The 13,618-nt window shown below is 40.0% G+C and overlaps 1 protein-coding gene across 2 annotated transcripts in view; it reads left to right on the top strand.

Moving 5' to 3' along the window:
• Positions 1 to 13,246, top strand: part of LOC115134157 (excitatory amino acid transporter 2) — a 64,636-nt gene extending 51,390 nt beyond the window's left edge. Inside the window, exons 8-11 of one of the 2 annotated variants that reach the window (XM_029667846.2) lie at positions 188 to 382; positions 2,212 to 2,346; positions 2,731 to 2,968; positions 8,606 to 13,246. In XM_029667846.2, the coding sequence (XP_029523706.2) occupies positions 188 to 382; positions 2,212 to 2,346; positions 2,731 to 2,968; positions 8,606 to 8,692 (655 nt within the window). In that variant the 3' untranslated portion in view covers positions 8,693 to 13,246. The remainder of the gene's footprint in view (positions 1 to 187; positions 383 to 2,211; positions 2,347 to 2,730; positions 2,969 to 8,605) is intronic. The other variant, XM_065022469.1, reaches the window with a different exon arrangement.
• The last annotated feature ends 372 nt before the right edge of the window (positions 13,247 to 13,618 follow it).

Genomic DNA, 13,618 nt, shown 5'->3' with positions numbered 1-13,618 from the left:
GTTGGACGCATCAAACTATTTACACTATTTACATCTAACTGCTGTCACTAAATGTACAGGTAACTTTTCATAGAAATATTATAAAATTAGTCATATCTTTCATATTACATATGCAGGCTGAACATTGTGGAATAATGAATGCAACACCGTGACTCTCTCATACTGTAGCTGTGTTTGTCTCTGTCAGTGCTGGGACACTGCCTGTCACCTTCCGTTGCCTGGAGGAAAACTTGGGAATCGATAAGAGAGTCACCCGTTTCGTGCTCCCAGTCGGGGCCACCATCAACATGGACGGAACCGCCCTCTATGAGGCCGTGGCGGCCATCTTTATTGCCCAGATGAACAACATCTATCTGGATGCTGGTCAGATCGTCACTGTCAGGTACAGACTGCCATAAAACATACAGTGCCTTCAGAATGTATTCATACCCCTTGACTTATTCCACGTTTTGTCGTGTTACAGCCTGAATTTAAGATGGATTAAATAGATTTTTTTCTCACCCAACTACACACAATACCCCATAATGACGAAGTGAAAACATGATTTAATACATTTTTGCTAATTTATTGAAAATTAAAACCAGAAATATCTCATTTACATAAGTATTCACACCCATGGGTCAATACATGTTAGAATCACATTTGGTAGCGATTACAGCAGTGAGTCTTTCTCTGTAAGTCTCTAAGAGCTATGCACACCTGGATTGTACAATATTTGCACATTATTTTGTTTTAAATTCTTCACTCTGTCAAGTTGGTTGGTGATCATTGCTAGACAACCATTTTCAAGTCTTGACATATATTTTTTCAAACCAATATAAGTCAAAATGGTAACTAGGCCACCCAGGAACATTCAATGTCGTCTTGGTAAGCAACTCCAGTGTATATTTGACCTTATGTTTTAGGTTATTGTCCTGCTAAAAGGTGAATTTGTCTCCCAGTGTCTGTTGGAAAGAAGACTGAACCAGGGTTTCCTCTATGATTTTGCCCGTGCTTAGCTCTATTCTGTTTCTTTTTATCCTAAAAAACTCCCTAGTCCTTGCCGATGTCAAGGATATCCATAACATGATGCAGAAAACACCATGCTTAAATATATGAAGAGTGGTACTCAGTGATGTATTATGTTGGATTTGCCCCAAACATAACGCTTTGTATTCAGGACATAAAGTTCATATCTTTGCCACATTTTTTCAGTTTTACTTTAGTGCCGTATTTCAAACGGGATGCATATTTGGGAATATTTGTATTCATTCATGGAGAAATCCCTGAGCGGTTTCCTTCCTCTCCGGCAACTGAGTAAGGAAAGACGCCTGTATCTTTGTAGTGACTGCATGTATTGAAACAACAAACAAAGTGTAATTAATAACTTCAACATGCTCAAAGGGATATTCAGTTTCTGTTTTAAAAAAAATGTTTTTACCCATCTACCAATAAGTGCCTTTCTTTGCGAGGCATTGGAAAACCTCCCTGGTCTTTGTGGTTGAATCTGTGTTTGAAATTCACTGCTCGACTGAGGGACCTTACAGATAATTGAATGTGTGGTGAGGTAGTCATCATAGTCAGAGATGAGGTAGTCATCATGTTAAACACTATTATTGCACACAGAGTGAATCCATGCGACTTATTATGTGACTTGTTAAGCACATTTCTACTCCTGAACTTTTTAGGCTTTTGCCATAACAAAGGGTTTAAGTACTTATTTCATTTTTTTGTTAATTTATAACAATTCTAAAAACATAATTCTACTTTGACATTATGGAGTATTGTGTGTAGGCCAGTGACATAATATCACATTAAATTCAGGCTGTAACATAACAAAATGTGGCTGTGAATACTTTTCTGACCAGGGTGGGAATTTCACTGCCTACCTTATCAATTTAATAAGTAGTGATGTAAATTTCAGCAAATGTAGGGGACATTGTTATTCAAAGAAACTTATGGTTACCATACATAGTTATGTGTTGGTGGATTAGGCAGGAATTGAGTACTCATCCTCAGGGATGCCAGTCCAAAATATCCTGAATCCCCATATTATTATTATAGGACACCAACTCACTCTGAACGTGCTTCATGAAGCAACTGTACCCATTAGCCTCAAGTGCAGTTTGGTTAATAGACACAGTGCTTGGCCTTTGGACTTTTCAATTGAATCTGTAGTGCAGTTTTAACCATGAACTGGTTTCTCTCCTGTCTATCTTTCTCCCCATGCAGTCTGACAGCTACTCTGGCCAGTGTTGGTGCGGCCAGTATTCCCAGTGCTGGACTGGTGACTATGCTTCTGATCCTCACTGCAGTGGGCCTGCCAACTCAGGACATCAGCCTGCTGGTTGCTGTTGACTGGCTCCTGTGAGTGGATCTGCATTGCTAGTGATTCAGAACCAAGTTAATGTAGTCATATGTATTCAAAGTCAAGGAGCTGATTGTGGGGATGGCAGGTAGCCTAGTGATTAAAGCGTTGGACTGGTAACCGAAAGGTTGCAAGATCGAATCCCCAACCTTGTTCTACCCCTTAATAACAAGGCATTTAACCCACTGTTCCTAGGCTGTCATTGAAAATAAGAATTTGTTCTTAACTGGCTTGCCTAGTAAAATAAAATTGTGTATACAGGATAGTACAGGACCGTGCTCTCAGTTAAAGCTGATTTTTTTCTTACCCCTATCCATCCCGTTTTCTGATCTCCACACAACACTTTGGTGTATTCCCACCCATTCCTTTTTTTCCTATCCCAGGGACCGGTTCCGTACCTCAGTGAACGTGGTGGGAGACTCATATGGCGCGGGCATCGTGTACCACCTGTCCAAGGCTGAGCTGGACGAGCTGGACGCTACACATGGCAAGTCAGATGACATTGAGATGATGAACAAGACCTCGTCCTACTATGATGACCTCAAGAACCACCACGAAAACAACTCCAACCAGTGCGTCCAATATGCCGCTCACAATTCAGTAGTGGTAGATGAGTGCAAGGTACAATTCATGCTTGCTGACATAGAGACTGGTATATAGCTGCCTAACATGCTGCATGCTGCACTGCAACTTTTCTTTTCTCTCTTTCATTTTGCATGTTTGTTTGATGCCATTGTAAATACATACACAGTTATTTTAAGAAGAAACAGAAAAATATAAAAAAATACTATTAATAATATTTCCGTGTGAATTCGCTTGGAATATCAGCTTTTGTGCAATATTTATAAGAATACATTCTAAACTTGCAGCATTTTTTTCTGTTTTTGTAAATACCACAAACAGCTTATGTAAATACCCAAATAATTGCAAACCAGAAAACATGCACCCACAAATATGAGACAGTGTCTCTCACAAGTGCAAATCCAAATCAGTGGGCTTACCCTAACGCCCCCTCCCGCCACCACCTCCCCCACTCATCACCCCCCTTCCGCCACCACCTACCCCACTCACCACCCAGCCTCATTCCCTCCCTTTCAACCTGCTGGGGTTGGATCTGAGAGAGAGGGAAAGCCATCTAAGCTGCGCATGCAGGTTTCACCACTATCTCCTTCCCCAAATCCCTTGTCAAATGATATGGTTTAGGCTCTTTCTCCGGGCTACTTCAGAGGCCGTGACGTTATTCCTGCTGCTTTCTAGGCTTCGTTATTGAATTTGTGATCAAATTAGACTTCATAGGGTTTATGAGAAAACACTGTAGATGTGCATTCTCTTCGTACTCTGTTATATCCATTAAAATGACTTACATTCCTCTGTCTAACTGGATCATTTTAAAGGGATGTCATATAATTGCAGTGAGAGTGATACAGTGCTTCATTAGCACTGCATTTTATGACTGAGCCCTGGCACCATCCAGACCGGGACTGAGTCATTCTTACTTAGTCTTTAGAGATGAGATGCTTTTGCATTTTCAGACCAGTTATTCTTGCTCATTGTGAGAAATCTTGTGAAATTGGAAGACACAATGTAGCTCACGCATAATCCGAAACAGTACCACTTTGAATCCACCGTTTGAATAGATCAAGGCCGTTGGCTGCTATGATGTGGTGGAATTTGGGCTGCTTATTTTGTAGAGCAGCGGGCCCTGCTTTCAAAGGGCCTACTGATGAACCCATTCATTTATTACAGGATCAAGGGTGTTGCCTAGCAACACGGAGGCCCTTGCACTCCAATGGTCTGACCACAACAATATACTGTATTCTGACAGTTCTGTATCCATCCATTAAGCTAGCGAAGCATGGTACAAAGGCTGTTTTCTTCCAATGTTTTCTCTCTTTATTTTCTTGTGTGTTGGGTGTACATTAACTAACTCAAATAACTTTTCTAACATTTAACCAAAGACACAAACCATTGTAGAACGCCTTGCAAAATAACTTGTACAGACTAAAACATAACATTGCACTCATTTTGTAGTATTTTGTACCTTGTTTAATTTGTATCTGTTTTTGTATTTATAACATTTTATATACCGATCTTCTATTTTAATTTAATCACTCTGTTTTCGCAGAGCATTTTCCTGTACAGCAAGAAACACACATTGTAGCGTAGGCAAGGTTTAAAACGTTTGTAATTTCAATTAAAACATTTCAGGCTGGATTTGATTAATGTTTCCAGGGGTTGGAACCAAAATCATTTTTCAATCGTTTAGTTAAGAACAGAACCATTATTTGTTTTGTTCTGTTCCACTCTTACGACCTGCAAAATAAAGTTCTGAACCAGTTCAAACCCAAATAAAGTACCGGTTTATAGCGTTCCTTTCTGTTACTTTTTAACCTCTTGCTCCTACCCGACACGCAGGCGTCCCATCTAGACGGCTGGAAATGCAAATGCTCTACGCTAAATGCTAATAGCACTCGTTAAAACTCAAACGTTCATTAAAATGCACATGCAGGGTACTGAATTAAAGCTACACTCGTTGTGAATCCAGGCAACAAGTCAGATTTTTTAAATGCTTTTCGGCGAAAGCATGAGAAGCTATTATCTGATAGCATGTAACACCCCAAAAGACGCAGGGGACGTAAACAAAATAATTAGCATAGTCGGCGCTACACAAAACGCACAAATAAAATATAAAACATTCATTACCTTTGACCATCTTCTTTGTTGGCACTCCTAGATGTCCCATAAACATCACTATTGGGTCTTTTTTTAATTAAATCGGTCCATATATAGCCTAGATATCGATCTATGAAGACTGTGTGATCAAGGAAAAAAATAGCGTTTTATAACGTAACGTCATTTTTTAAAATTAAAAAAGTCGACGATAAACTTTCACAAAACACTTCGAAATACTTTTGTAATGCAACTTTAGGTATTAGTAAACGTTAATAAGCGATCAAATTGATCACGAGGCGATGTATATTCTATAGCTGTACGTCTGGAAATAATGTCCGGGTAAATCTCAACCAAAATATCCGGTCGGAGACCGGAAGAAAGGCGCAGCCTTGTGTCCGTTTGACCAAGAAACAAATCGTAGGCAAATGACAAGACTGTTGACATCGTGTGGAAGCTGTAGGTATTGCAACCTCGGCCCCATTTAATGTGGTTCACGTTTATCACTTGGTTCAAGTGGCGCATGGATATATTTTTCCATTTTCAGTGATCAGATTTTCCTGCACTTTTCGAAGAAACGCACGTTCTGTTATAGTCACAGCCGTGATTTAACCAGTTTTATAAACGTCTGAGTCTTTTCTATCCACACATACTAATCATATGCATATACTATATTCCTGGCATGAGTAGCAGGGCGCTGAAATGTTGCGCGATTTTTTACAGAATGTTCAAAAAAGTAGGGGGTAGGAGTAACAGGACAACCTGCAAAATAAAGTTCTGAACCAGTTCAAACCCAAATAAAGTACCGGTTTATAGCGTTCCTTTCTGTTACTTTTTAAACCTGTATTTTTTTAAATGTTAGCTCTACATTGAATTACTTCATCAATCAGTGCAACTAGATCAGCTTGCAATAGAGCGGGCAACCTATAGACTTGTTTACATGCTCGATAACAAGTGTAGGGTGTGAGATGCAACTGGAATTTTGCGATTGGGGAGAGAGTGAGAGAGGGTGGAGAAGGAGGCTTGGCTTTAAGTGCTGGGCATCTTGTTATGACATGCATTATCTAAATTAGGCCCATAGAATTATACATATGGTGGAGCGGCTTCTATGGAGGAACTTTGAATGTCTTTAAACATTCGAGAGTTGGCTTAATGTTGGACCAGAGCTAGCTAGCTAACAAGCTTGTGTGTGCAGAGTAATTAAAAATACTTAGTTAATAAAACCAATGTGAAGAATGATAACTATATTATCTGTAACTAGCATGGAAAAGTTTCCAGGTTGTGCAGCGGTCTAAGGCACTGCACTGGCGTGCTAGAGGCCTCACTACAGACCCGGGTTCGATTCCAGGCTGTGTCGCAGGTGGCCGCGAACGGGAGACCCATGAGGTGGCGCACAATTGGCCCAGCGTCTTGTCCTTGTCCCATCACGCTCTAGTGACTCCTTGTGGCAGGCCAGGCGCATTTTCTATTTTATTTATTTCACCTTTATTTAACCAGGTAGGCTAGTTGAGAACAAGTTCTCATTTGCAACTGCGACCTGGCCAAGATAAAGCATAGCAGTGTGAACAGAAAACACAGAGTTACACATGGAGTAAACAATTAACAAGTCAATAACACAGTAGAAAAAAAATGGGCAGTCTATATACAATGTGTGCAAAAGGCATGAGGTAGGCGAATAATACAATTTTGCAGATTAACACTGGGGTGATAAATGATCAGATGGTCATGTACAGGTAGAGATATTGGTGTGCAAAAGAGCAGAAAAGTAAATAATAAAATAAAAAATAAAAAACAGTATAAAAACAGTATGGGAATGAGGTAGGTGAAAATGGGTGGGCTATTTACCAATAGACTATGTACAGCTGCAGCGATCGGTTAGCTGCTCGGATAGCTGATGTTTGAAGTTGGTGAGGGAGATAAAAGTCTCCAACTTCAGCGATTTTGCTGTTCGTTCCAGTCACAGGCAGCAGAGTACTGGAACGAAAGGCGGCCAAATGAGGTGTTGGCTTTAGGGATGATCAGTGAGATACACCTGCTGGAGCGTGTGCTACGGATGGGTGTTGCCATCGTGACCAGTGAACTGAGATAAGGCGGAGCTTTACCTAGCATGGACTTGTAGATGACCTGGAGCCAGTGGGTCTGGCGACGAATATGTAGCGAGGGCCAGCCGACTAGAGCATACAAGTCGCAGTGGTGGGTGGTATAAGGTGCTTTGGTGACAAAACGGATGGCACTATGATAGACTGCATCCAGTTTGCTGAGTAGAGTGTTGGAAGCCATTTTGTAGATGACATCGCCGAAATCGAGGATCGGTAGGATAGTCAGTTTTACTAGGGTAAGCTTGGCGGCGTGAGTGAAGGAGGCTTTGTTGCGGAATAGAAAGCCGACTCTTGATTTGATTTTCGATTGGAGATGTTTGATGTGAGTCTGGAAGGAGAGTTTGCAGTCTAGCCAGACACCTAGGTACTTATAGATGTCCACATATTCAAGGTCGGAACCATCCAGGGTGGTGATGCTAGTCGGGCATGCGGGTGCAGGCAGCGATCGGTTGAAAAGCATGCATTTGGTTTTACTCGCGTTTAAGAGCAGTTGGAGGCCACGGAAGGAGTGCTGTATGGCATTGAAGCTCGTTTGGAGGTTAGATAGCACAGTGTCCAATGACACTGCATGCACGCTGACTTTGGTTGCCAGCTGTACAGTGTTTCGTCCAACACATTGGTGCAGATGGTTTTTGGGTTAAGCAAGCAGTGTGTCATGAAGCAGTGTGGCTAGTCGGGGTCGTGTTTCGGAGGACACATTGCTCTCGATATTTGCGCCTCCCGAGTCCATATGGGAGTTTTAGCAATGGGACAAGACTGTTACCTACCTTATTAACCAGTTCCCATGCTTTTAAAATAACGGTTCTGTTCCAGAACAGAGCACTTTAGTTCCCGCTTCTGATTATTTTCCTCAGTTATTATTATTTATTTATTTATTTATTCAGGTTTCTGTTCTGTTCCCTAAATCAATTCCAACCCCTGAATGTATCAACCCCTACAGAAATGTCTATTCATTATAATCCGCATAATAATTCCCATTTCCTGCGGCTGAATCATTATTTTCCTGCTGTGAGAAACAGGGTCAAATTAAGATCCTCTGTATGTCACTGCATGTTCAATGTGTGATTATATGTTGATTGTTCTCAGGTCAGTAAAAAGGTCTGGTGCTCGTTGTTAAGACAGACCACCGTGATTCCATCAGCATGATCCTCAGTGATTGTCCAGGTCTTCCTGATACCTTCAGTATACACCTATATGTTATATTGTGATCATTCATATCATTGGAGCACAGAACCAATTGTTTCATTATGATAGTCTTTCGTTGATATTTTGACACTTAAAACAATTAGAAAAGTACAATTTGAAAGTAAAAGCCTTTAAGTATATAATGTATGTACAACCAAATGCAAACCAAATGATCAGAGTAGTTCTACAGTTCTTCTGCTGTCTTTTCTCCAAAGTATTCAGTCCTGGTCATGAAGCATGCCCTGTGCCTGTTTACATAGATGTGTAAACCAGCTGTTTAGATGTCCATGGTGATTGCTTTCAGGTAACCTCGACCACAAATGGCTCTACCGCTGCGGCGACCATGGCGGAGTGCATGCTTGTTGAGGAGGAACCCCAGAAACGTGAATAAAGCCAGCACACAGATCCCCAGTTCCACATGCTTTCCTATCTGGTGAAAAAAAGAGTCATGCGAACAAAACTACTAATTGTCTTTTTTTTTATGTAGTTTTATTTCTTTTTTGAAATGTTTGTAGTAGTTCCTACAGTGTTTCTAACCGTCTATCTGACTGACTAAGAGGACTAATACTAATTCACTTATCAGTGAGATGATAACAAAGGTATGTTTTACCTTTTAGAGCACTAATGTGTGCTTCATAGCAAACATTTGCACAACATAAATTATTCCTATAAATATATGCATCTATAAGAGTACTGCATTCAAAGCAGGGGGAAAGCAGGGGGAGGGTCAGAGTTTGGGGGAGTAACAATGGAACAACAGTCCTCCAGAATGTGATTGTAGCTGTGAGTTTGGTACTGGCAATTTGTCAGTCTAACAGCAGACAATGTGTGGAAGATAAGAATGTGAGTCATGCTAGACTGAAGGAATGCCTGTATCAAACTTGACATTATTACACACGTCATTACTATTACCAATGATACCACAGTAGGCATCTGTTGAGCCCTGGCCCCTTTTTCCTCACAAGTTAAACTTTGACCTTTACCTGACAGAGCCCATGTGACCTATCTGAGTGTCTTTATTACCTGATATTACCCACAATCCCCAGGGGGAATTAGGGTGGTGATACTGTAGAATAGAGAGACACATACCTATAAGGGCAGGGTCTGCAACCTGAGCCTTACTCCACAAGCACATGTTCTCTGGAATTCAAAAGCACAAAACACAAACGAAACATGGAACCTCTCCTTCTCTTTTTTATTGTAATATGTTCTTTTTCTACTGTAAGGGAAAGGGACTTCTTAAATGTCGCTTCTAGCTTCTAGTGTGAGATTATATACTGTATCTGTGTAATTTGGGTGTGTGTATGTGTGGATGGGTTGGGGGTGAGAACATGACATATCTCCCCAGTTACTAATAGGGACCAAACAGGCATATAATCAATCAAGCCAGAAGCCTTTGAAAAACCTCCATGACTTATTGACGGTCATTTATATGGTCTTTCGGGGTTTCTTACTCTGTACACTATCTATTTGTAGCTATCTCCAAGTGAAGAAGGTGTCTCATTACTCATTTTAACTCCTGCAAATTATATACCAAGAGGTGCATAAAGATCTCTTCACGCAATTACTGCAATGCCTCAAACAGAAACGTAAAGGTGAAATTTGTCCCCAGATACCAATATATCAATAGCTTCAGTTCAGGGATGTTTTTCATATAAATTAGTCCAAGTACTGAAGTGTAGGAGGTATTTATCAGACCCTTCTCCCTTCCACTGAAGCTATCAATTTGATTATCTGAGGCTAAAAATAATGAGAATCAAGTGTAAATTGTGAAGGATCTAGCAAGATACGATAAACATCTTGATAAATATGAAAAGTAAAAAATCAAGTTGTTCTAAAACTGAAAATAAATGTAATACTGAGAAGTACAAATAGCAAAATTGCAGCTTTGAGGATAAAAGAGTTATAGATAATTTTTGATCCCTTTTTGACACGGGTTTCTTTTCACATTTGACATTTGTAATTCGAAGAACCCAATATAGGGAAACTATACTCAGGCTGTAGCATTAACTCCTTGGCAGGGAAAGATACACTTTCACCAAGCCCTCAACATGTTTACCTGCTCATGAAAGAAAATAGGATATTGACACTTGCCTTTATATAGCACAACTTAAATATGAAAGCTTTGACTTTGAACACCGACTGTTTAACACCTTGATATTTTTTAAAGAGAAACATTTTTTGTATATCTTGCTATATGACAGAGACAAAGTTTCCCTTTACAACTATTACTAAGTAAGATACTTTAATTAAGGGATTATTTTTAGCCCACATAAATTTTCACATTTTTCCAACTTTACCATTCCAGTGACTCCAATTTTCTTGGCTTCCCTTAGTGCCTGAAAGTACAAACACACATATATTATCAAAGATGCCACAGAACAACCATAGAAGTGAAAAAAGTAATACGACTGCAAGTTTCAACAGGTTGATAACTCACTGCACAACTAGTGGCCAGTTGGCAGTATTTACATCCCAACTATTTTTATCCACCCTAAGAGTGGGGTCTCCTTTGTGAGTAAACAACCTATTACCACAGAAGATGACGACTGTTCTCAGAGACCCTGAATGCTGCAGCTGTGTGTATCATTGGTCTCTTATTGTTACTAATGTATAGCAGTCATCTTGCTGCCTGAAAATGGCCACTACAAACATGGCAACAATCAGGTAGGAGAATTATATCCCCCTAATGGAACCAAACTGGCTAAAAAGATAAACCCACACAAAGTTCTATCACTGGCTGCTAATCATTAATCCATGTATGTGATTGTATGAGAGACATTTTGTGCAGGTGAGGCGTTCTGCAGGTGTGGATTTCTTTATCTGTGTCATGTCCTGCTCTATGGTCTAGTTTTGTTTATTTTGTTCAATGACAACCTTGCTTTGAAGATGTTAACTCCAAACTGTGCAGTCAGTTTGACCGTTATAACAATGCTGATTAAAGTCACACTAGAAAACTTAACAAGCATTCATAGTGCAGCACACAGTCATTTAGTTACCTAAAAAACTTTCTCAGTCAGAATATCAATGCCACGTTGCTTTTGAGCTTGTATAACAAAGTGTTCTTCTCTACGACACAGCACACAATGGTGTTATGTTGTAAGAGCTGCATGGACACTGCCATCACACACAGACACAATGCACAGACACACACACACACCCATGCCCGCACACACACATATGCACACACACGTATGCACACTCGCATACATGCACAGACGCACACAACACATACACACATCCGACACTTGCATGCACACACGCACACAATTTAACCTGGAATGTCACCACACACATTCTAACATGCAATGAGTGAGATGCTGAGCACAGCACTAAAACCCCTGATGGCACTAGGGCTAGGGCCTGACCTTTGACCTTGTGACCTTCGGGAATTTGTCCTCCAATAAGGAGAGGATGCAGACCAGTATGTTACCATAGGGATTGAGTGTTTGAACACTATTCTGTTCAAACTCACTGTTGTAGGAGCATGAAGTAAAAAATTAGGATATTTGTTTTGCACCACTATCTTAAAAGCATGATATTGAAGTGCCTCCTTGCACTTTGTGTACATATTGAGGGTAACAAATATTTTGTTTTATTTTTGGGAGGGGGGGTTGACATGGTATGTAGGAATAGAGATTAATTGCTGTGACAGTTTTTTGTAATCCTCTAGAGAAATATGATCTATGTTCTGAATAAAAATAGATTAGTCAAAATGTCTAGAAAATAATGTGTAATAAATTGCTTATTTTTATTTGTTAATAGCTGTTAACTAGTTCTCACTTTGCTGCCACACATCAATATATGCATATCTTTTTTTGTATCTAATGTAAGCATTTTGAATGTTTGTTCCATGGAGATATAAGTTGTGTACATTCATTTTCATTGTGCATACATGTTCCAGAGATAACACTGATTCTGAGGTGCACAATGTTGAACTGGAAAGACAAATATAAAGAGGAGAAACTATCTGATTAAAAAAAGGAGTCCATGTGGGGTGATGTGCTGTTTCTACGTTGGTGAGATGTGGATGTTATCATGACTAGGTCTCCAGAGGAAGAGGAAAAGGTCCAATTTACTATTAACTAGTGAAACAAGTACAGCTTAGCTTGTTCATTATGACTAAAATAGCAAATCTGATCAGAATGTCTGGCCTAGCATCTAACAAAATATAGCTCCTCATGTGGTCACCCTGATCCTGTTCCAGGAATCATCTAGACTTTCTACCAGAGAACACCACACTCACCATCAGTGTCCGCCTCCTGTCTTGTGCTTTATGCATCATATTGTGGTAACTACAAGACATAATTAAATACACCAAACAGTCAGATTTCATGTTTAGATTATTCCTCACAGATAGAGACAGTAACTGTAACGAGCCCCAGTGCCATATCCATACACTTGCCTCTGTCTATCCAGAACTATCAACCCACCAGCACCATTTCATAAACCTATCCACACACATATTGGTAAATTTGCCTTTTTGCCTTTCGTCATTTTCATCACAATTGTTTACACACACACAAACAAACCCAATATTGGGTAAAGAGGATGTTCAAATGGAAATGGGTTGGCACAGTATTTCTAAGATGAGCCAGTATATCTTCAAGTCTGTTTCTGATAGGCTCCTCCTGAGTAGACCTGATAACCTGATAGGCTCCTCCTGAGTAGACCTGATATCCTTTCTCACTCCTGCCCTACCTTTCACTCCCTCGCTTACTGTTCTAGGATGTCCCTTATTTGTAAAGCTGTTGCTGTAATTTTGATGTAAAGGGAGAGAATATGTCTGGGGGACAGAATATTACAAAATAAAGAAGAAAAAATATCTGAATTATTTTCTTTCCCAGATCTGTGGTATAAAAGTATGTTCATACATATCAATAAGTGTTGTACCATTGGTGTACATACGATTATGATAACTAATAAATGTTGATTCATAACTAAATGTGGTCTGTCCTTTTAGATTTTTTGATGAACACAATTTACAATGCTGACACTCACATTGAACTGTATATGTGCTACCTTCATTCAGTCTTCTTGACTATCAAGTGATCACTTGTCATAGCATACTGTACTGTACTCTGAGGATTGACTTAAGGTCAGTTGATTGACACACACACACACACACACACACACACACACACACACACACACACACACACACACACACACACACACACACACACACACACACACACACACACACACACACACACACACACACACACGCACACACGCACACAATGCATAATTCACTGCAGCCTTTTGCTTTGGCTCTATTAGACCCATGTCTCTGTGTTGCTTCTCCAATTAAACT

This window comes from Oncorhynchus nerka, linkage group LG9a (assembly GCF_034236695.1).
Source record: "Oncorhynchus nerka isolate Pitt River linkage group LG9a, Oner_Uvic_2.0, whole genome shotgun sequence".
Lineage (NCBI taxonomy): Eukaryota > Metazoa > Chordata > Actinopteri > Salmoniformes > Salmonidae > Oncorhynchus > Oncorhynchus nerka.
The sequence above is the reverse complement of the archived record's forward strand: the minus strand, read 5'-3'. Positions and strand labels throughout refer to the sequence as shown.